At 47.6% G+C, this 19,552-nt stretch overlaps 2 protein-coding genes across 2 annotated transcripts in view; both read left to right on the top strand.

Moving 5' to 3' along the window:
- The first annotated feature begins 11,354 nt into the window (after positions 1 to 11,354).
- The window catches only part of LOC107306151 (rho GTPase-activating protein 32-like), a 38,790-nt gene continuing 30,592 nt past the window's right edge, over positions 11,355 to 19,552 (top strand). Inside the window, exons 1-6 of the mRNA XM_085530613.1 lie at positions 11,355 to 11,473; positions 11,586 to 11,663; positions 11,848 to 11,929; positions 12,200 to 12,343; positions 12,765 to 12,867; positions 13,028 to 13,160. Coding sequence (XP_085386739.1) covers positions 11,360 to 11,473; positions 11,586 to 11,663; positions 11,848 to 11,929; positions 12,200 to 12,343; positions 12,765 to 12,867; positions 13,028 to 13,160 — 654 coding nt within the window. The 5' untranslated portion in view covers positions 11,355 to 11,359. The remainder of the gene's footprint in view (positions 11,474 to 11,585; positions 11,664 to 11,847; positions 11,930 to 12,199; positions 12,344 to 12,764; positions 12,868 to 13,027; positions 13,161 to 19,552) is intronic.
- LOC146753544 (rho GTPase-activating protein 32-like) lies at positions 13,348 to 18,352 on the top strand. The gene is made up of 8 exons (XM_085529244.1): positions 13,348 to 13,353; positions 13,660 to 13,739; positions 14,102 to 14,209; positions 14,475 to 14,614; positions 14,803 to 14,995; positions 15,357 to 15,502; positions 15,726 to 16,713; positions 17,563 to 18,352. Exons 1-7 carry the CDS (start codon positions 13,348 to 13,350, stop codon positions 16,145 to 16,147), a joined length of 1,095 nt encoding a protein of 364 aa, XP_085385370.1. The 3' UTR covers positions 16,148 to 16,713; positions 17,563 to 18,352.

The following is a 19,552-nucleotide window of genomic DNA, read 5'->3' on the forward strand; positions in this document are numbered from 1 at the left end:
GGCAGGCACCTAGAACAAAATCCTGAGAAACTAGTAAAATATTTGGAAAATGTATACTGCCACTATGGCATTTCTAGAGAGACACGAATCATTGCAACATGCCTATGCCTACAGAGCCATGTTCAACAGTTCAACACTAGTCAGCACCCTGAAGGGAAAACTGAGTGGTGTGGTTGACTTACAAGAGCAAAGGGATCCCATCCAGTAGGACACAGGCAGGCTTAAAAGGTGAGCCATGCCAACCTCGTGAGATTCAGGTGTGGAGCCCTCAGTACAAAAAAGATATGGAGATTTTGGAAAGGGTCCAGAGGAGGGCCACGAAGATGATCAGGGGGCTGGAGCACCTCCCCTATGAGGACAGGCTGAGGGAGTTGGGTTTGCTCAGCCTGGAGAAGAGAAGGTTGCGGGGTGACCTCATTGCAGCCTTTCAGTACCTGAAGGGAACTTACTCCCAGGAGGGGAGTAAACTCTTCGAAAGGGCTGACAATAGCAGGACTAGGGGAAATGGTTTTAAGTTGAAGGAGGGAAGATTTAGGTTGGATGTTAGGGGAAAGTTCTTTACTAGAAGGGTGGTTAGGTCCTGGAACAGGCTGCCCAGTGAGGTTGTGGATGCCCCGTCCTTGGAGGTGTTCAAGATCAGGTTGGATGGGGCCCTGGGCAACCTGATCTAGTAAATGTGTATGTTTGGTGGCCCTGCTAGGCAGGGGGGTTGGAACTACATGATCCTTGAGGTCCCTTCCAACCTGGATAATTCTGTGATTCTGTGATTCTGTGATTCAACAAGACCAATTAGGAAGTCCTGCACATGAGCTGGGGGCAATCCCAAAGATGTAGGTTGGATGGTGAATGGCTTGAAATCAGCCCTGAGAAGGAGGATTTAGGAATGCTGGTGGATAAAAGACTCAACACGACCATCAGTGTGTACTTGCAGCCCAGAAGATCAATGATATGCCATACCTGGTTTGCATCAAAGAAGTGTGGCCAGCAAGTCAAGGGAGGTGATTCTGCCCCTCTGCTCTGCTCTTGTGAGACACCACCTGGGATACTTGCGGGTTCTCAACAAAAGGACACTAAGGTGTTGGAGCAGGTGCTGAGGAGGGCTGCAGAGAGGGTAAGAGGGCTGGAACACCATCCCTAAGAGGATAGGCTTAGATAGTTGGGGATCTTGAGCCTGGGGAAGAGATATCTCAGGGGGAATCTTCCAGCACCTGATGGGGATCTAAAGGAAAGATGGGAAGGGACTTTTTTAAATGGAACTCTTCCATTCAAGGGACTTCCTTACAAGATGGATATGGTCTCAGCTGAAAGATCTTTCCTTCCTTTGCCCCCCAAATTCTGTAGTGTACATGCCATTCTCTCTTAGTTCTGTTTGTATGTCTCTGGCAGAAGACAATTTGAGAGTGTGTTTAATAAGAAATTGTGGAATGAGGAAAGAATATTTGCACCTACTTAATTTGATAAATAATTACGGGGGGAGAAAGAGTAATACTTTAAGACTGAGTTATAATGACTTCATGTTTATTTTAATACCAATGCAGTCAACTTCTGTCATGAACCTTGCTGTTTTGTAATTTTTCAAAATAGATAAGACCAGTTTTGTTCTGTACTTTGTGTAAGGTCCAGAAGAACCTCAAAATTCAGTTTTGGTACATGTCATCACTCTGTGCATTACAAGAGATGCCTCCTACACCTTTTTATGCTTTGTCAATGACACAACTGATTATTCTTTTTTGCTCCATGCAGATAGTCTTGCCAATGCCAGTCATGAATCATAGAATCACTATGTTGGAAAGGACCTACAAGATCTTCTAAGTCCAACCATCCTGCCGTTACCGATGCTACCACAAAGAATGAAGGCGAGCAACATCCAGATTCTTTCAGTAGAGAAACAAGTAAACAGATTAACTAGTAATCCAGAAGAACAAAATGCTTTTGTTTTTAAAAAATAACAGATCTTTTATATGTTCAGGTAATATTTTGCTCTGGGGAGAAGGAATATGGTACAAAGGATAAAATGTATAATAACTCACCAGGCTTCTAAAAATGCCCTTTTAAAACTAGAACACAGGTTTGATAATACACATATGAGCTGAATTTTGCCTCAGAAGTCCTCCTGTACAGCCTTGGAAAAATGTTTACTTTCCTACCATCTGTAACACCTGTTAATGCTTGTTTTTGAGGCTGAGCTGACTTCAAGAATTTTTTATTTTTATTTATTTATTTGAGAAAAGCAAGCCTATCAGCTTTAGAAAGAAAGAAACTGGTGTAGGTAGAAGCACACCATGAGAATCTAAAAATAGGTAAACAGAGTTGAAAATAGCCCAACACAAGATCTAGCTGAACAGTGCAGTGTGCTATGTGATCCTGCTCTAGGGTAGGAAACAACAAACATAAACACTGATTATCAGCACTAGTAACATTATCTGTATGGACACATATAATTAAGACCACATTGTGCAAGGTGCTGCACAATAAAATGTCATGAAAATGATAACAGTATGCAGTATGAAAGAGAGTGTATAAACAGGAGGGGGAATGACTGTGTATGAGGGTGGATAGCGATAGGACAAGGGGGAATGGTTTTAAATTGAGACAGGGGAGGTTTAGGTTGGATCTTAGGAAGATGTTTTTCGCTCATAGGGTGGTGACGCACTGGAACAGGTTGCCCAAGGAGGCTGTGGATGCCCCATCCCTGCAGGCATTCAAGGCCAGGCTGGATGTGGCTCTGGGCAGCCTGGTCTGGTGGCTGGTGACCCTGCACATAGCAGGGGGTGGGAACTGGATGATATTTGAGATACTTTTCAACCCAGGCCATTCCATGGCTGTACAGTTCCATACTGGAACAAATATAAAATGCTAACTATGTAAAACGTGGAGTCAAACCTGTGTGATTTGTCCAGACCAGGAGGTGATATGGCAGGCAGTATGTATGGAGTATTTGGCTCTCTCTACAGTCATGAATATTTGAGTATCTTCAACATGTGGCTCATTGCTTCCATTTCAGGCTGCCCAGAGAAGCTGTGGATGCCTGTCCTTGGTGTTGAAGGCGAGGCTGGATGGGTGATGGGCAGCCTGAGCTGGTTAGTGGGCAGCCAGCCCATGGCAGGGTGTTTAGAACTGGATGATCTTGAAGGTTTCTTCAAACACAAGCCCTCCCGTGATCCTATGATTCTGTGATTTCATTCAGGTTTATTAAGATGAGATGAGTTCTCCTGAATGTGCTGTTCTACATATGATTATACTTGGAGTCTTAAATTATAATTGGGTGACTTAAACCAGACACCAAACTTTCTGATGGCCAAAATGAAATGAAATCAATCCTTTACTGTGTCAGTAGTCTGTCACTAGAAGCCCATCAGGTAATTCCCAGCCTCCTGCCTGTATCAGTGGCTGCACACAGTGAAAAAGTCTGATGGGATTTTAACCTCTAAAATGTTCCAAAGCAACCAGAGGGTGAATATATTCACTACGCAAATACCTGCAGAAATAAGCTTGTCATGTATGTTCTCAGGTAGCACAGTAGTTAATGGTGGGACTCAGCAGGTCATGCTGAAGGTTGAGTCTGCTGATCTTGAAGGTCTTTTCCAGCCTACATGACCTTATGCTAATATTTCTGTATTTATTTCTGTTCAGCTCCCAGAAAACCTCCCACCCAGCCCCCAGCTGACCCCGTGGTGAAAAATAAAACAGAAACCTCAGTGACGCTGGCATGGTCCCCTCCGAAGATGCAACGCCCCATTCCAATCGATGGCTACATTGTGGATCCCAATAAACCAACTGGCTTCACGTGGGTGAGGTGCCACGAGTCTCATGTCCCCGTCCCAGAGTTCACGGTGAGCAATCTGTCTGAAGAGGCTGATGATCAGTTCCGAGTGTCTGCAGTCAATGCGCATGGACAGAGCCCGTCTCTGGAATTCCCAGGGAGCGTGCACCTTGGTAAGCACAAAAACCCCAATGGAAATGGGTCAGTGTGAGCTGAGCAGCTGTGTTGGTTCCCTAAAGATGTTTCCTTTGACTTGAAGGATAGTCGTGCATTAACACACCAAAGTCTTTCCTTTATTCCTCGTTTTCCTATCTCATATCAAACTCCAGCTACCATTAAAATGATACAAGTTATGTTACTGTGACAGAGACATGAATATTGTTATGTTATTTGCCTTTTCCCAAAATGTTGATGTCATCACCAAGATGAGATTGAGACGTATTTGCTTTGATCGTTCTCCTTTCCTCTTACAGTCAAGGCATAGTTGCTGTGATCTGATGATTAGAACTGGGGCTGCAGGCATTCACTGACTGTACCAAATACCTGAAACTGCATCCCATGGACTGACGTGAGTCCTGGTAATGACCTAAACATGATAGCACTGAGTGTAGGGTAAGCCAGTCTACCCAGCTGCTTGGTATCTGAACCAGATTGCTTCATGCCAGCTGATGAATGTCTGCAGTTCACAGCTCTTGGCCAGTGCATTCAGTCAGCAGGTTTACCACTGCATCACCATAGAGCAGTACTTTCAGCTCCAGGTTCAGACAGCCTTTCTGATTGCATTGGAATAGTTTAGAAGTAGGGGAGCAATCATTCCAATAATAACTCTATCAATCAGCTTTGCATGACAAAATAGAACAAATAAACATTCATGATGGGAGGACCTGTTTGTCATTGGGTGGAAACCTCTGCAGAAGCATGTTTAGAGCATTCTTAATCAGTATAAGATGTTTGGTTGATTTTTACTTTGTAAATCCGGCAAAAAGACCAAATGAAATATCTTGAATTGCTCAGCACTGACACAATGCTGAGTGCAGGAACAGAAGGTGATACTTTTTCAGAGATGTTGCAGCAAACATTGACCACGTTAGCCTGATATCAATTGAACTAACGAGGCCTTTGCTCCTGACAGGTGCTGCAGTGAGATTTACCAATAAGAGCAAAGATGTAGAAAAGATCTCCGCTCGGCTGTGTGAGGAAGCCAAACTGCAGGCTGAGCTTTCAGACACAGGCGCTACTGTGGAGTGGATGAAGGATGGGAAGGAGCTCAAGGCCAGTGAAAATTATGAACTGCAAATTGTGGGGAAGAAACACACCCTGAAAATTCACAGCGTCTCAATGGATGATGCTGTAAGTTGTCAGTGCATCTGTGAGGGGGATAAAATGCTCTATCAGCTTTCAGTGAAAGGTATGTGACAGTCTGGGCTGTCCTCTTCCTGCCCAGGGCCAGCAGACTGCATTCACCTGACTCCCCGACAGTCCAGCTGTTGTCAGACAGCATCTGGGGTGTTTTCAGTGGCTGTTTTGACTTGAACTGGCCAATATGCTTTGTAGAGCCATTTGATTTCTGTGTTCTGTCCTGTAATTCATCCCTAAGATATAGAGGAAATCAAGGGAAAGATAGGAAAAAGAGCATCCCAGCCTTCCTGCTCTTCTCTCAGGGTGGCCACGAGAGATGATGTCAACAGCTCTTTTTGTAGCAGTGATCCCAAATGTAGAAGAGACCTGTGAAGAGTCACAGGGATGTTTACTTAGCTGTCATTCCATGGTGGCCTTTTTCTTACACAGATGTAGAGAGAAACTGAACTTTCCCACGCAGGGAAAGTCTGTTTTGCTGCAGGGTGTAGGTCTGATCTCTGAGATCCACACGCTGGGCCTTGATTGCAATAAATGAGAGCCCTTTGTTTGCTCCAGTGGAAGATTCTATGATTCTGTGATTACACTCACTGACAGAAATAACGGCAGCTGTACAGAAGCTGGATATATTTGGTGACAGTTCTTGTAACCAGCTGATTTGAAGACCTTGCCAGAGTTGAGAGTCTAAATTGCATGTCAGAAGAAAACTGGGAAAGTGGTTATTGCTCATTCTTTTTCATTTGCTGATTCTTTCTTTAGTGTTCCTTTTCCTAAGGAGATTCTGGTGATGGAAGCAGTTGAAGAAAGAACCAAAGCAGCTCTTTCCAAGAGTGCTTGAAGTCCCTCTGGAGAGAAGCAAAGAACTTGGGCTTCCTCTGGGATGCTCCCCACCATGTCTCAGGAAGGAGACAACTGCTGTTCCACTTTCTGCTCTGTATGTGGAAAGGTACGTCTGGGTTTCTTCTGCTTGTTTTTTCTTTCTTTTTCTGGCTTTGAAGGAGAAGGGGTGGAGCAAGGGGAGACCCACTGGTCATTTGTTACCTCAAGAACAGGATGGATTCTGCATTGACTGTGAAAAACCTGGGCTAGTAGCATGGGCATGTTTCAGGCTGGACTCTTCTTTTGCTGCTTGGTTTCCTTTTGGCTACAGGGAGACAGCTGTCTAAAGGTGTGTTTTCAAACCCACTCTCCAAAACCATGTTTCATTGTTGCAGGTGGTTCAGTGTGCTCTTGCAGTGCAGATGCTGTAGTTTGCTGTAGAATCTGAATGGTTTCTGTTCCTAGGGAAGGACTGGGAGGAGGTAGTGAGAAGAGAATTCAATGCCTGAGGTGTATCTTAGTGAGAAATGTTGGCATGAGGTGCCGAAAGTCTTAAGCTGTCAAAGGCCAGTGAGGCTCAGACTCCTTAACCTGCTGGAGCAGGGTGGAAGCAAGGAGTGGGCACTGCCGTCCCACCAGCTGCACTTGGTTCTGGTCTGCCAGGTCTGTGCTGGCCTGGATTTCTTCTGAGAAGTTTGTTGGAGCTGCTTGGAGTAGTGAAGGGTGGGGAAGAAGTGCTGCTCAAGAGCTAAGGCTCCGCTTGATCATTTTGGATGGATTTAACCATGGTATCTGAAGACATAGTTTCCATCAGAATGATCCCAGCATTGTGCAAGTGTCTCAGCTGAAGCCCCTGAGCAGATGTGTGAGAGCACCCTCCTACTCCAGCTGAGCCATAGGAAAGCTGACTGTGCCCAGTAATTACAGCTTCTGCAGATTGAATATGCTTCTAAGTGTTTTCCTTAGTGATCAATCATGTCCCAGCACTGTGATATTCCATCTCTGGCTCAATCTGGAGCATCTCTGCAATCTTTGGGTGCTGGAGGGCACATGGTGAGTGCGTGGACAGGGTGGCACAAACGTGTGCGTGTGCTAAGGAGTTGGGTTGCACACAGGTGCACACAAAGGGGTGTTTGTGGAAGGTGTAGGCACGTAGGTGTTCCCAGGGATGGTTTGCACATGTCTGTGAATGCAAAGGAGGGCACACGATGCGGTGTGTACATGGGGGTGTGCAAAGCAGGCAGGGTGGCACACGGGTGTGCATGTGCACATGGATAGGGGAAGGCGGGGGTTACAGGTTGACCTGTGCTGAGGTGAGTGGGGGCTCACGGTGTTGCTCAGTGGTAGATTTGTTTACACTGAGTGCTAACAGGAAACTCGCACACCCTTTTTGTTTCAGCTGTGCCAGCGCTGTGATCCCTTGCTGCAGGGATGGGGTGTTGGAAGGATGGTCTGCGTGCCAGCCTCCCTCCTCTTGCAGGAATCAAGTGTAGAGCAAAAGGGATGTTTGGGCCAGGTGACTGTAAGAAAGCTGGCTGCTTTGGATGGTGGCAGCTGATGGAAACAGGAGCTCTGGGGACCGTTCAGCTTTTAACAGAAGTCAGGGGTCATGCAGCAAGAGCGACTAGGTTCCAAATGGCTTCAGACGTGCACACCGAGTACGTCTGTCCTGCCGTGCCATCTCTGCTTCTTTTTATGCAGGCATTGTTATGACCACGTGTTGGGCCTGTTTGCTTGTAGAAGGAGGGATGTTAGGTGCAGTTCTCACTGAGAACTTCTGCTAGGATTTCTGTGTAATTTGAATCATGAGTGTTAGCACAGTGAGTTGAAGGAGGGCCCTGGAAGCAAATTTGGTGCTGTTGAAGCTCTGTGCGATGAGCAGGTGGGAGGTAACACGTGCTGGCAGGTGTGGAAACGACTTTGGGATTGAGGTGTGGAGGGAAGGAAAGGTGATGACGAAGCAGATGGCAAAGAGCTTCCTGGGGAGGCTTGGTGCTTGCTTGGGACTGTATCAGATGTACTTCTTGTTTGCTGGTGTCCATCTGGTGTTTGTGGAGTAGTTTTCATCCCAGGGTCTGTCTGGTAGGACTGGGGCTTGGGCCAGGCCAGGGCGAATCCAGTGTGCTTTGCTCTCGTTCTTAGTGCTTGTTTTTGCTCAGGAGGGCCGGTGGCAATCCTCACGGAGCAAGGCCTGCAAATGGGCTTTGTGGAGGAAGGCCCTGCAGGCCTTGTGTGACACCCATGGAGCTGCACCGAGGCTTCATGGGTGTAAAACAAGGGAAATGCACAGAGATCTGAAGGTGGGTTGTCGTCTCAAGTTATGCCGGAGGGGATGTGCGTGCTCCTTTACATATGCGTTGTCTGTCTGCTGTAGGTGGGTTGGCTTAGAAAGCTGGTACCGTGTTTCTGTTGTCCGGAGAAGCGGATATCAACTATTCTCTCTATTGAAAGAGTTAACAAAAGAAACTCTCCTTGCTTCTTAGCGTATGAATCACAGAATCATAGAATCACCAGAGCTGGGAAAGACCTAAAGAACATCCAGTCCAACCGTTCTCCTATTACCACTAGCTCCCACTAAACACATCCTTCAACACAACATCCAGTAGTTCCTTGAACACCCCCAGCGTGGGTGACTCCACCACCTCCCTGGGCAGTCCATTCCAGTGCCTGGCCACCCTTTCTGAGAAGTAATATTTCCTAATGTCCAGCCTGAACCTCTCCTGCCGCAGCTTGAAACCATTCCCTCTAGTTCTATCAGTAATGACACGAGAGAAGAGGCCGACCCCCAGCTCACTGCAACCTCCCTTCAGGAAGTTATAGAGAGCAATGAGGTCTCCCCTGAGCCATCTCTTCTCCAGGCTGGACATTCCCATCTCCTGCAGCCTCTCCTCATATGGCCACATTGTGCTCCAGACCCCTCACCAGCTTTGTTGCCCTTCTTTGAACAAGTTCCAGTGCCTCAGTATCTTTTTTACAGTGAGGGGCCACAAACTGGACACAGAATTCTAGTTGTGGCCTCACCAGTGCTGAGTACAGGGGGACAGTCACCTCTCTGCTCCTGCTGGCGTCACTGTTTCTGATGCAAAATGTATGTAAGTGTCACATGTGTGACATCCTTTTTGATGGAGTTCTGTGACTGGAGTTCAATGGATTTGAGAGCTGACTTGAAGCCTGTGGGCATCACCCAGGAGTTGGGGTGAGAGGATGAGGCGTAGGAACAGGAACCTCTTTGGTCGTTCTTAACTCCCAACTTTTTGGTCAGGAATCTCTGTGTGTTTCTTTATCACGTAAAGAACAGAGTCATTGTGCAGCTTGTGAATGAATTGATTCACGCCTGCTGATTGGTGCTGTTCTCTACAGGGAGCTGCAATGGAAATGGACACTTGTGGTCCACTGTCCAGCCCCCTCCCGTGTTGGATTTTCTGGGCTTTGAGACACGTCTTCCAGATGCACTTTGTGTTATTTCTGATGTGTTGACCTGTTGAGCTCCAGCCCCAAATGAGGATTCAAGTACTACCACAGCAGTCCATTGGGACAGTAGTATTTCTTGCTAAACAGAATTCGTGTGCACCCTTGTCTTTCGTCTGCACAAAGGATCTTGTAATCATCTCTGTCTGTGTTTCTTTTAGAGCCAGAGATGGAGCAGAGAGGAACACAGACTTGGGTGGATCTTCATTCAGGAGCAGGGACACGTCATGCTCATCTGAGGTGTCTGGCTGACAACAAAAGCAGAGAGGTAAGTTTCATAGGGTCGCGTGCCCATTTTATTTTATTTTTAATTCATGATGCATAGAGGTGTTCCCCAGACAAAGTGAGCATTTCTCAACTGGACTTTCTAGAAATGAGCTAGGCAGTGAAAATGGGTTTGAAGCATTCCTAAGAGCCGTGCAAGAGAATGCTGAGAGTTAATCTGGCACCCTCCTTTGGAAACGTCCGTTGTCTGTCAGCTCTTCAGCTGTGCCCTAACACCTCCCATTGCGCTGCCACACCAGGATAGAATTCCAAGCCCACACTGAGTCCTGGAATGTTGTGGTGCCGTGTTGGAATCAGATGTGACCACGTGGTCTTGGCTCCCCGCCTTGTGGGGGGTCATGGTGGACCAGGCTGTTGGCCGTTGGTGATGTCATAAGCGGCTGGAATGAGGGGAGGAGCGGTGCGTTCTGTGTTCCTTTGTGGGTGAGCTAGTGGTCGGAGTGGTTGGTTGCGTTGTGGTTCTTGTGCCTTTAGTGCCTTTAGTGTCGTTAGTTAGTGCCTTTAGTTAGTTAGTGCCTTTAGTTAGTTAGTGCCGTTAGTTAGTGCCGTTAGTTAGTGCCGTTAGTTAGTTAGTGCCAATAGTTAGTTAGTGCCTTTAGTTAGTTAGTGCTTTTAGTTAGTGCCGTTAGTGCCTTTTTTTTCACACCGTCGTGTGCAGCAGCTTGTAGGTAAGTTGAGCTGGCGTGGGATGGATGGGTGGGCAGTGAGGTGTTGAGAACTGCTGGCTGTCGGAGCTCACAGCACCATATTGCTTACTCTTGACCATCAGACGTAATTTTCCCCTGGTACACACGTTCCAAAGGGGGTATCAGTAAAGTTGGCACCTGTCCCGTGCTTCTTAAATTGTCTTTGCTCAGTAGTGGAAGCATTGTAAAGTTGCTGGGCGGACAGGCATCACGTAGCCTGAGACTCAGCATGTCTTGCAGCAAGTGGATGGGATGGTTGTGCTGTGTGTGTTATTCCATGACTGTCTTAGCCCTGCTCACTGACCTGCTCTTTCTCTCTCCTCTCCTCACCCTCCGCCCACTGCCTCGGTGCAGCTTTTGCTCTCATTCCATCTGAGCAAAGCGACAAGGAACTGCTGCAGATAGCTTGAGGTGATCTCACTGCCAGGTACGTGCCATGTTTTGTCCCCCCGCATGGTTTTGCTGCAGGGTATGCGCGGGTAGCTCTGAAGAAGTCTGTCCATCCTGTGCTGTGTGAATAGAGAAAACAGAAGTGTGTTTCTGCTCTGTTCCAGAGTCTTCACACTTGCTGTGATGGGTGCTGCGTGCAGTGGGATCAGCTGTGAGCCTGAGGTGGCGGCGACGGAGGTACAGTATGAAGCTCTGTCTGATCTATGTTCCCTGTGTTGAGCCATTAGAAGGAGCTGCAGATGTACTCTCCTGCAGGAAAGAATGGGCCAAAAAGGGCCTGGCCAGCTGTCTGCGCCAGTGCCATTGCTGATTAGTCTGGGTAGAGAGAGATGCATCTTTGCATGGCCTGGCAATGCACGCCAGGAAGGGAAAAAACTGTGATGAGACATGCAGCTCCTTCTGAAGTGCTCCTGATAAGGACGGAGTGCATTTGCTGCAGCTTTCTCTGCAGATGTGCTCCTCACCTTTAAATCCTCCTGGTTTGTCCTCAGCTCCTGACCATGGCCTGTTCTCTGTTTTGCAGGCTGATAACATGCGGAAGCCGCAGCTGGAGCGTGCTGTGTCATCTTTGAACGTTCCAGCGATTGCGGCGGCCCATGTTATCAAGAGCCACGTCGCCCAGGGGCCGGGTGAGCTCTCCCTTGAGGTAAGCAGTTCCAGGCGTTCCTTGTTGTCATGCATAGAAGAAGGCAGTCGTTTGAGATGTGTTTTCCTACCAGATTTGCTGAATGTGGGATTGACGTTTCATTCTCTTGCAGGTCGGAGATCTGGTGTGCATTATTGACATGCCACCAAAGGAGCTGAGCCCCTTTTGGAGAGGCAAGCGTGGCTTTGAGGTAGGCACACGTTTCCGACTAAAGTGTGCAATTTCAATAGAGTTGTGAATCTCTGATCAGAGCTGCTCTGCCTGCACAGGATGTCTTCTGGACGCAAACGGTTGGCCTGTGTCGGTGTCAGAGGACCTTCCCTTTGGCTCTGTGTTTGGTCTAATGCCCACCTGCCTTTTTGTTCTTGTTACAGGTTGGACTTTTCCCTGGTGAGTGCATGGAACTCATCAGGGGAAAAGTTCCCGAGTCCCTCATCAATTCCTTGCCAAAGCCAGGTACATATGTTACATTTGATAATGTGGATTAGTCAAATGGGGTCAGAATGTGGCTTTAAGGGGGTTAGATAATGCCCAAGTTCAGCAAGCTTTTCAAGAGTACTGCATTAAGCTCCTTGGGCACCTCCAGGGATAGGGAAAATCTGTTCTTGCGTGTCCTTGTTGGGAATGCTCTTCCCATTGTTACATGCTTTGTCGAATGCATTATGTTTGGCCTCGTCCAACTGAGCCAAGCCTGAAATGAACTGGTTTCTTTGTTTTGTTGTGCAGTGCCAAGGAGACGGGGCAAGCTCATCCCCTTCCTTCGCTCCTTGGTGACGGCCCGTCCCAGGAGAGCGACGGAGCCGGAGCCAAAGAAGGAAGGGGTGTTTGGGTGTGACCTGGGGGAGCACCTTCTGCACTCTGGCCGTGATGGTAAGGAACAGCCCATTCCTGAGATCTTCCTCCGTTGGGCATGTAAAGGTGAAAGGGAGATCATATCCAGCAGTTGTTTCAGCCTGAAAATGCAGGAAGCCTTCTGGCCACAGAGAGCATCCTGCATCCTTTTCCTAGCTCTTCTGCTCTTTAGATTTTTGAGGGAGCTGTGATGGGACTTGCAGTGTCTGTGGCTTTGCCAGAATTACTTTCTCCAGGCTGTTGATAGGTTGTGGCATTTCTGGAAAGCCAAGAACACATCTCTGTGCAGTTTCCTCACAGCTGTCTCTGCCAGCTTTCTCCTCTAAGGAGGAAGCAAGCCGTAGCCTGGCTGGGCTTAGAGGATGGGATGTGAGAAGAGCACGGCCTGAACCAGGACTTGAGTAAGAAGCTGAGCTAACTGCTGGCTCTTGTTCTTTAGTCCCCCAGGTCCTGCAGAGCTGCTCTGAATTCATAGAGCAGCATGGCGTAGTGCAGGGGATATACCGCCTGTCCGGCGTGGCGTCCAGGATCCAGCGACTACGGTAAGAGTGCTGCGACTGACACAGCTGTCAGTAGGGGTCCGTGCAATGCTGCGGGAGTTCAGAGGAACCCCTTCCTTTTCTTGACTGTTATTTGTGTGGCTGTGGACTTGTTTTCGTCTTTCTCAAAGCCCTCTGCCCAATTCTGTGTCCTTCTCTGCAGCCATGAATTCGATACGGAGCAAGTTCCCGAGCTCAGCGTCCAAGAAATTCACAGCGTGAGCTCCCTGTGCAAGATGTATTTCAGGGAGCTCCCGAACCCGCTGCTGACCGAGGAGCTGTATGACAAGTTCTTGGTAAGCACAGGGCAATGTCTTGGAAATGACACGTACCTGTTCCCTCGGCGTCTTGGCTAGTGGTTGCAGCAGTTCCCCAGCTCTGGGGTCTTCTTTCTGTTAGCCCCATGAGGCATGTCTTTGCCACATCCTGCCTCTCACTGATGGCACTTGTGGTGCCAGGAGGTGCTTATTTAAGCTATTCGCAATGGTTGTGAGATTTCCCTTTCCTTTGCTGTTCCCCAGCTATTGGTAGAATGGGGTTTATAGCAAGGTGGACTTGGAGACGAATGCCTGCTGCAAGGAGCTGCACTGTGCAATCAGGCTGTAAAGCCCCCCAGAGCTTGCACTGCTTGGCCTTGATGGCACAGGCTGCGTGCTGCTGTGTTCCCCTGATGCCTCTTGGAAGGCATCGAGTCTGCCTCGGTGCTGACCACCAGCGCGCTGTCCCCATGGTTCCCAAACCTTTGGCAGCTCTCCAGTCTGACTGGTGTCTGAATCCCTTCCTGCCTTTTTCCAGGACGCTGCTGCTGCTGCAGAGGAGGAGCGCGTGCAGAGAATGCAGGATGCCATTCAGCAGCTGCCCGCTCCTCACTACAGGTCAGTGCTGCGCTCGATCTGCTGAGCTCAGCCCTGCTGCCTTTCAGAGGGCGATGATGCGATTCCAGGTGTTGTCTCACACCTGCAACATCATGCCTGTGCACGCTGCAGCGGCTGAAGGCTGCATTGGGTCAATTGATTGGGTCAGTTCCTTGGCACTGGGGCACGGTTGGTGCAGCCGATGGCTGCGGCTGTGCTTTGCAGGGCTTGGTGCTGCAGCGTGGTGGCACTGGGAACGTTTTATCTACTTAATATTCAGGGATGGTAGCAATGACAACAACCAGCATGAAGTTATGTTTGTTTTGTGCACTGAATTATGGCTTGCTTTTTGGTGCTGAACATCTGCCTCTCTTGTTTTCCAGCACCCTCGAGTACCTAATGAGGCACCTGGCGAATCTGGCAGGGAACTGCTCCGTGACAAACATGGACGCTAAGAATTTAGTGATTGTGTGGGCTCCAAACCTCTTAAGGTAAACTTCTTTTTCCGTTTCAACACGATGCTTAGTTCTGCTCTCCCCAAACCCCAGGGGCACAATTTCTGGATGACAGTTTCTACTCACTTGTTTAGCTGGGACTGCTGTGTCCCTGATCATCCAGGAGAATTTCGTCAGTTGCATCGCTGTTTGCCCACTGCGGAAGTCTCCAGAGCCCAACTTGACAGTTTTTCTCTGCAAAAGCTCAGACTTGGGGAAATGATCTTGGGGAAATGACTTGTAAGATCTGCCTTTTTTTCAGATCCCAGCGGAGCCCTTCTGCCTGCGCCAGCAATGAAGCTGCCTGTGTGGAGCTGCAGAAACAGGCAGCTGTGGTGGAGTTCATCATAACCCACGCAGATGTCCTCTTCAGCTCCAAATCCACATCAGCCGTGGGAGAGGGTGAGCTTCTTCCTCCATTAGCTTGATGTTGATCTGACACCTTGATCCAATACAGACCTTCTCCAAGACCCCTGAAAATGCTTTGCTGTCGAGGAGACAGGATGAGCAAGTGTGAAGGAAATGCAGTACTGGGATGGCTGTGCTGCTGCTTTCTGATCCTCCGGCTTACCTGTGGTTTTCCCTTGCAGGGCACATTTCTCTGGCCGGACCCAAGTCTGTGCCTCCTGCTACAAAGCTGCTCACGCTGCAGGAGGCACAGGCTCAGAGGAAAGGCCAGAGCAGCTCTCCCACTGCGACATGGAGCAGCGAGATTGAAGTGGAAGAAGGCCCCGAAGCTATACCGGGGACCTTCCACACAGTCATTGATTTTCCATCTAAAAGGTAAAGAGGACTTCCCTTTCCAGCCCCTATCTTCATTGGTTGGGTGGGTTTTACTGGTTTAATTTTTGTCCATTATATATATATGAGCCTGCCAGCTCCTGTCCTGTCTGGCTGTGTAGCCTTTACTCACATGCTCTGCATCTTGATTGACATCATTGAGAGGAATGTAGCCAGCAGGACTTGAAGGCAGAGCTGTAGGAATGGAAGCATCCTCTGCTGTTTGAAACACAGCGCGTTTCTAAGCTATGTTTCAGCAGAAAGCAGGCATTGCCACGAACGGGCAACAATTGGCAAGGGCTCAGTGCAGCTCTTCCCTCACCCTGCACCACGACTGACAGCATGCTCTGTTTTCTCTCTCCAGACCAAGTTCTCCCAGTAAGAGGGCAGAGTCAGCAGCTGGCAGTTGGTGTTCGTGCTTCTGCCTACACAGATCATCCCCTCAGGCTGAACACCAACTGCAGAGCAGTGCCAGGGAGCCCTCTGAAGCAGAAGTCTTGGTCCTGGCAGGTAAGGGTGCAAACCCAGCTTTCAAAACACTGCTTGTCAGCAACACAGGTTGGACTAGGGCCCTGGGCAACCTGATCTAGTAAATGTGTATGTTTGGTGGCCCTGCTAGGCAGGGGGGTTGGAACTACAAGATCCTTGAGGTCCCATTCAACCCGGGTCATTCTGTGATTCTGTGATCTTGTGAACGTATGACACTAACCCCTGTGCATCTACTCCTTCCTAGGTGACTCGAGCCCTTGTCTACCTCGAAGCTGCAGGGCATTTGATGATGGCGCATCCTGTGCTTCCATCAATGTGGAGCTGTTAGGAAGCACAGGATGCTACAGTTCAACTGACAGCCTTCCATATGTAATCAGCGATGGAGAGAAGAACATCATCGTCGTCCAAGCTCTCATTCATCCCATCCCTCCTGAAGCTGCTGACCTGAGCCTGCCAGACACTACATGCACCAACCTGGATTGTGACCCAGAGCCTTTCAAGGACAGCCCAGCCCAAGCACAGCCCGAGTGCCCCGAAAGCGACACCACCATGCAGGCTCAGGTCAGCGTCACAGAGGAGAAGCCGAGCATCTCGGAGGGGGGCATAGAATCAGGCCAAGAGACAGAGGATCCGGGCAACATCACGATCTCTGAGCCACTCTCATGATGACAAAAGAGGATGAGTCCCTTCTTTCCACCAGACCTCACACCCCCTCCTTTGTCCCATTGAATAAAGGCACGCTCGTGCTCAATCAACACCTTGACTGAATTCTGAGTTTTCATTCGCAGAGATTGGGATGAGTGCAAGAAACATCAAGGCAGCTCAGCTTGCAACGCTCTGGCTGTGGGGTGCGTGCAGGGACACTGTAACCATACAGGGAAAGGCTTCCACTGCTTCCTAAAGCTGTAGTCCAGCCCTGCTACTGCTCTGTGGCACAAAGCCCTGAGGGATGTTCCATATTGTTAACCTAAGTGAAGCCAGCTTCATGCACTGTGTTTTGTTGTTGCTGGGTGAGAGGGGGATGCACGTTGGTGAGAAGATGAGCATTGCTGGATCTGCCACGAGTGTCCCTTCTGCCTCTAAGAATATGTCCTAAGTAGGATGTGAACACTGCTGGCACTTCCTCATTGCACGTGCTTGGAGGATCTTCAGTTCTTGCACATTCAGGATGTCTGTCAGTGACTACGAGGAAATTCTCCAGTACTAGGAATTCCATGAAACAGTTGGAACGGGTAAGTGTCATCTTTGTACAGAAACAGCACGCCTAACAGTCTGTCTCACCGCTCTAGAATTAATCTGAGAATAGATTAACAGCTCTTGTCAGTTCTCTAAGTCAGGTTTCATTAGTATAAACTTGAAATTGGATTTTTGAAACCAGTTGGAAATTGATGGTGCTGATTACCTCTTCCTCTAATTAAAACATTACACCCAATGCTAGGTACTCTGCTGTACTTGTTGTATTATATTAGAGAAGAATTCACGCTCAACTTTAAGCATCTGTGTTTTGAATTATAGGTGGTTTTGCAAAGGTAAAACTCGGGCGGCATCTTCTTACTGGTGAAAATGTTGCAGTAAAAATCATGTAGAAAGTTACTTTAGGGGTAAGCCAAAAGGCATTTAAATATGATAATATCTTCTGTTGGAATTGTGGACTTCTCTAGAACACAGGGGCAGGTGGGATGGTACATAGGAATGCAGCCTACTGGTCCCATTGCCTTTTGAAAGATGCTGTAGAGCTGGAAAAAGTTTAACAGAGCACCACAAATCTTGTTCCTCCTTGTTCAGAGGGCAGTATTCTCTGGCTGTAAAATGGAGGAAGTTATTACATTATTACATTACATTATTGTTACTTTATTACAGCAACTTTACCAAAATGCCAATGAAAATGCTGAATGTTTTACTTTTCATTTTTCACAGCTCTGTTTCAGAATTTCTATGGGAGTGATGTCAGTCATTGCTGAGTTGATGTTGAATTGTGTACTGTCCCATATGTGCTTGTTCTGTTCCACAGCAGTCAGATGTGGTACCTGGTATGTCACAGTAGTTAGCGATTTCGTCGCTTGCTTTTATGGTCTCTTAAGGATGACTTGCCTCATGCTAAAACAGAAATTGATGCCATGAAGAACTGAAGTCATCAACGTGTCTGCCCATTGGATCATGTAAGAGAGACATCAAAGAAATATTTATAGTCTTAGAGGTAAGAAATAATTTCTGCCACACTTCAGTTGACTGTTTTTATCTTTAGCAGTAGACAATAATATAACAATAAGGCTGAAAAGAAATGATTCCTATATATCTCAGTGGAGACTGGGTTCAAGATTCATTGGTTTGAGAATTAAGTAGAAAATTTTATATATTCTGATACATATTCTCTTATTGAGCATGGGGAACAGGAGAGAGCCCTGTCGGTGCTGTTCCGTGCTTTCTGTGCTGTCATTGTTACTTCTCTCTCTCATATTCTCTAAATGCATTTTCAGATAACCTTAGCTTTCTTATGACAGTATTGTCCTGGATGGGAGCTGTTTGATGACATTGTTTCTAAGGACCACCTTTTGGAAGAGGAAGCTCCAGTCTTTTTTTGACAGATTCTTTCAGCAATTGCTTCTGTTCACAGTCAGGGTTATGCCCAGAGACCTCAAACCAGTGAGCCTGAACTGCAGTCAGTCTTCCATAAATAATAATGAATGTGTTTTTATTTTTTTGTGCCTCAAGGAAGAGTATCCTTTAAACAAATGGTGGCTATACAGAGGGTGTGGGGTGAGATGCATTACTCTGTCACTCTGTCAATTCTGTCACTGAAGACTTGAAGCACAGGTTAGGTACTGGAAGGCTTGAATATTTCCTCACCAATAGGTTATAGCTTTGCATTTTGTAAGCTGCTGATATCTCTCAGTAAAGCAAATCATTACAGCACGAGCATTTTCCTAGGCATCTTATGAAATCCCTCTATCTAAGGCTACTGGAAGGCACTCTGAACAAAAATCATTCTCCCCAGCTTCTCTTCTCTGAGTGGGAGCTTCAGCCCCCTGCACAGGCTGGAGGTCATCCACAGAGTTTGTTTCAGGTTGTTATCCTTCCTGGCCAAAAACCAGATACAGTATTGTAGATGTGGTCCAGTGAGTGTTGAAGCAGGACTGACTTGTCCTGGTCTGGTTGTGCTGCTTTTTAATGCAGCTGATGATCTTGTTGTACTTCTTTTCTGTCAGAGCACACTGCTGGCTTGCATTCAGCCTGTGGTCTCTCACCACTTGTCCTCCTAGTCCCCAGGTCCTTTCCAACAGATACAAGCTAGTATTTCCCACCTGGGATATTGGAAGATGGGAACTTGCCAGCAGTCAGTGAAGATCTCTGAGACAGCGAGAGCGAGCGAGCTTTGAGTAGACTGGGAACCACTGTCCACAGCAGGAAATAAGAGAAGAGAAAATATGTTTCCTTGGGCACTTGGGTGGAAATCATTCCTGACTGCTTTCTCATCCACCGGGAAAATCTGCTGATTGACAATTTGAAGCTGATGGACTTTGGACTCTGTGCAAAGCCAAAGGTAAGAGGATCTGTTAAATCAAATACAATGTGCCCCCAAGTAATGCATGTTTGACCACCGTATGCAACAGGGGCTTGTCCAAACAAACACCCTAAAATCAAGCTGTTTCTGTGGCTGACGTGTCATTGCATCTTGTTTGGAATGGCCTGAACTGTGTGAGAGTGGTTAACAGATTGCTCAGAAGCACAGGTAGATTATTTTCTCTAGCTAGACTCCCTGTTTTCATAGTCTAAGCTGTAGATAATCTTGTAGGTATATCACCTGTCTTTTCAAAGATTCTGTGATAGGAGCATGGGGTTGGTGTGCCTAAGGAACCTTCTAAGGAATTGTATGTAGGATGAGATTGTGGATAGAATAAAATGACTTTTGCAGTTGACGTACGGATCCTGTGATTGCATATGCTTGAACTGAATTGTTTCTTGATTATAAAACTGATTTCCAGAAGCCTTTATTAACATGTAAGATGGGTGCCGGTAAGAAAGAATGGGAAGACTACCTTACTGATTCCAAGAGAATTACTTATCCTCAAA

Source organism: Coturnix japonica, chromosome Z (genome assembly GCF_054131305.1).
Source record: "Coturnix japonica strain WE chromosome Z, WE-NBRP24, whole genome shotgun sequence".
Taxonomy (NCBI): domain Eukaryota; kingdom Metazoa; phylum Chordata; class Aves; order Galliformes; family Phasianidae; genus Coturnix; species Coturnix japonica.

Excerpts from the sequence above, each read along its gene's own strand:
- LOC146753544 (XM_085529244.1), top strand. Across the intron at positions 13,740-14,101 it reads CTGCCCGCTCCTCACTACAG|CACCCTCGAGTACCTAATGA; the intron begins GTCAGTGCTGCG and ends CTTGTTTTCCAG. Across the intron at positions 14,210-14,474 it reads TGGGCTCCAAACCTCTTAAG|ATCCCAGCGGAGCCCTTCTG; the intron begins GTAAACTTCTTT and ends CCTTTTTTTCAG.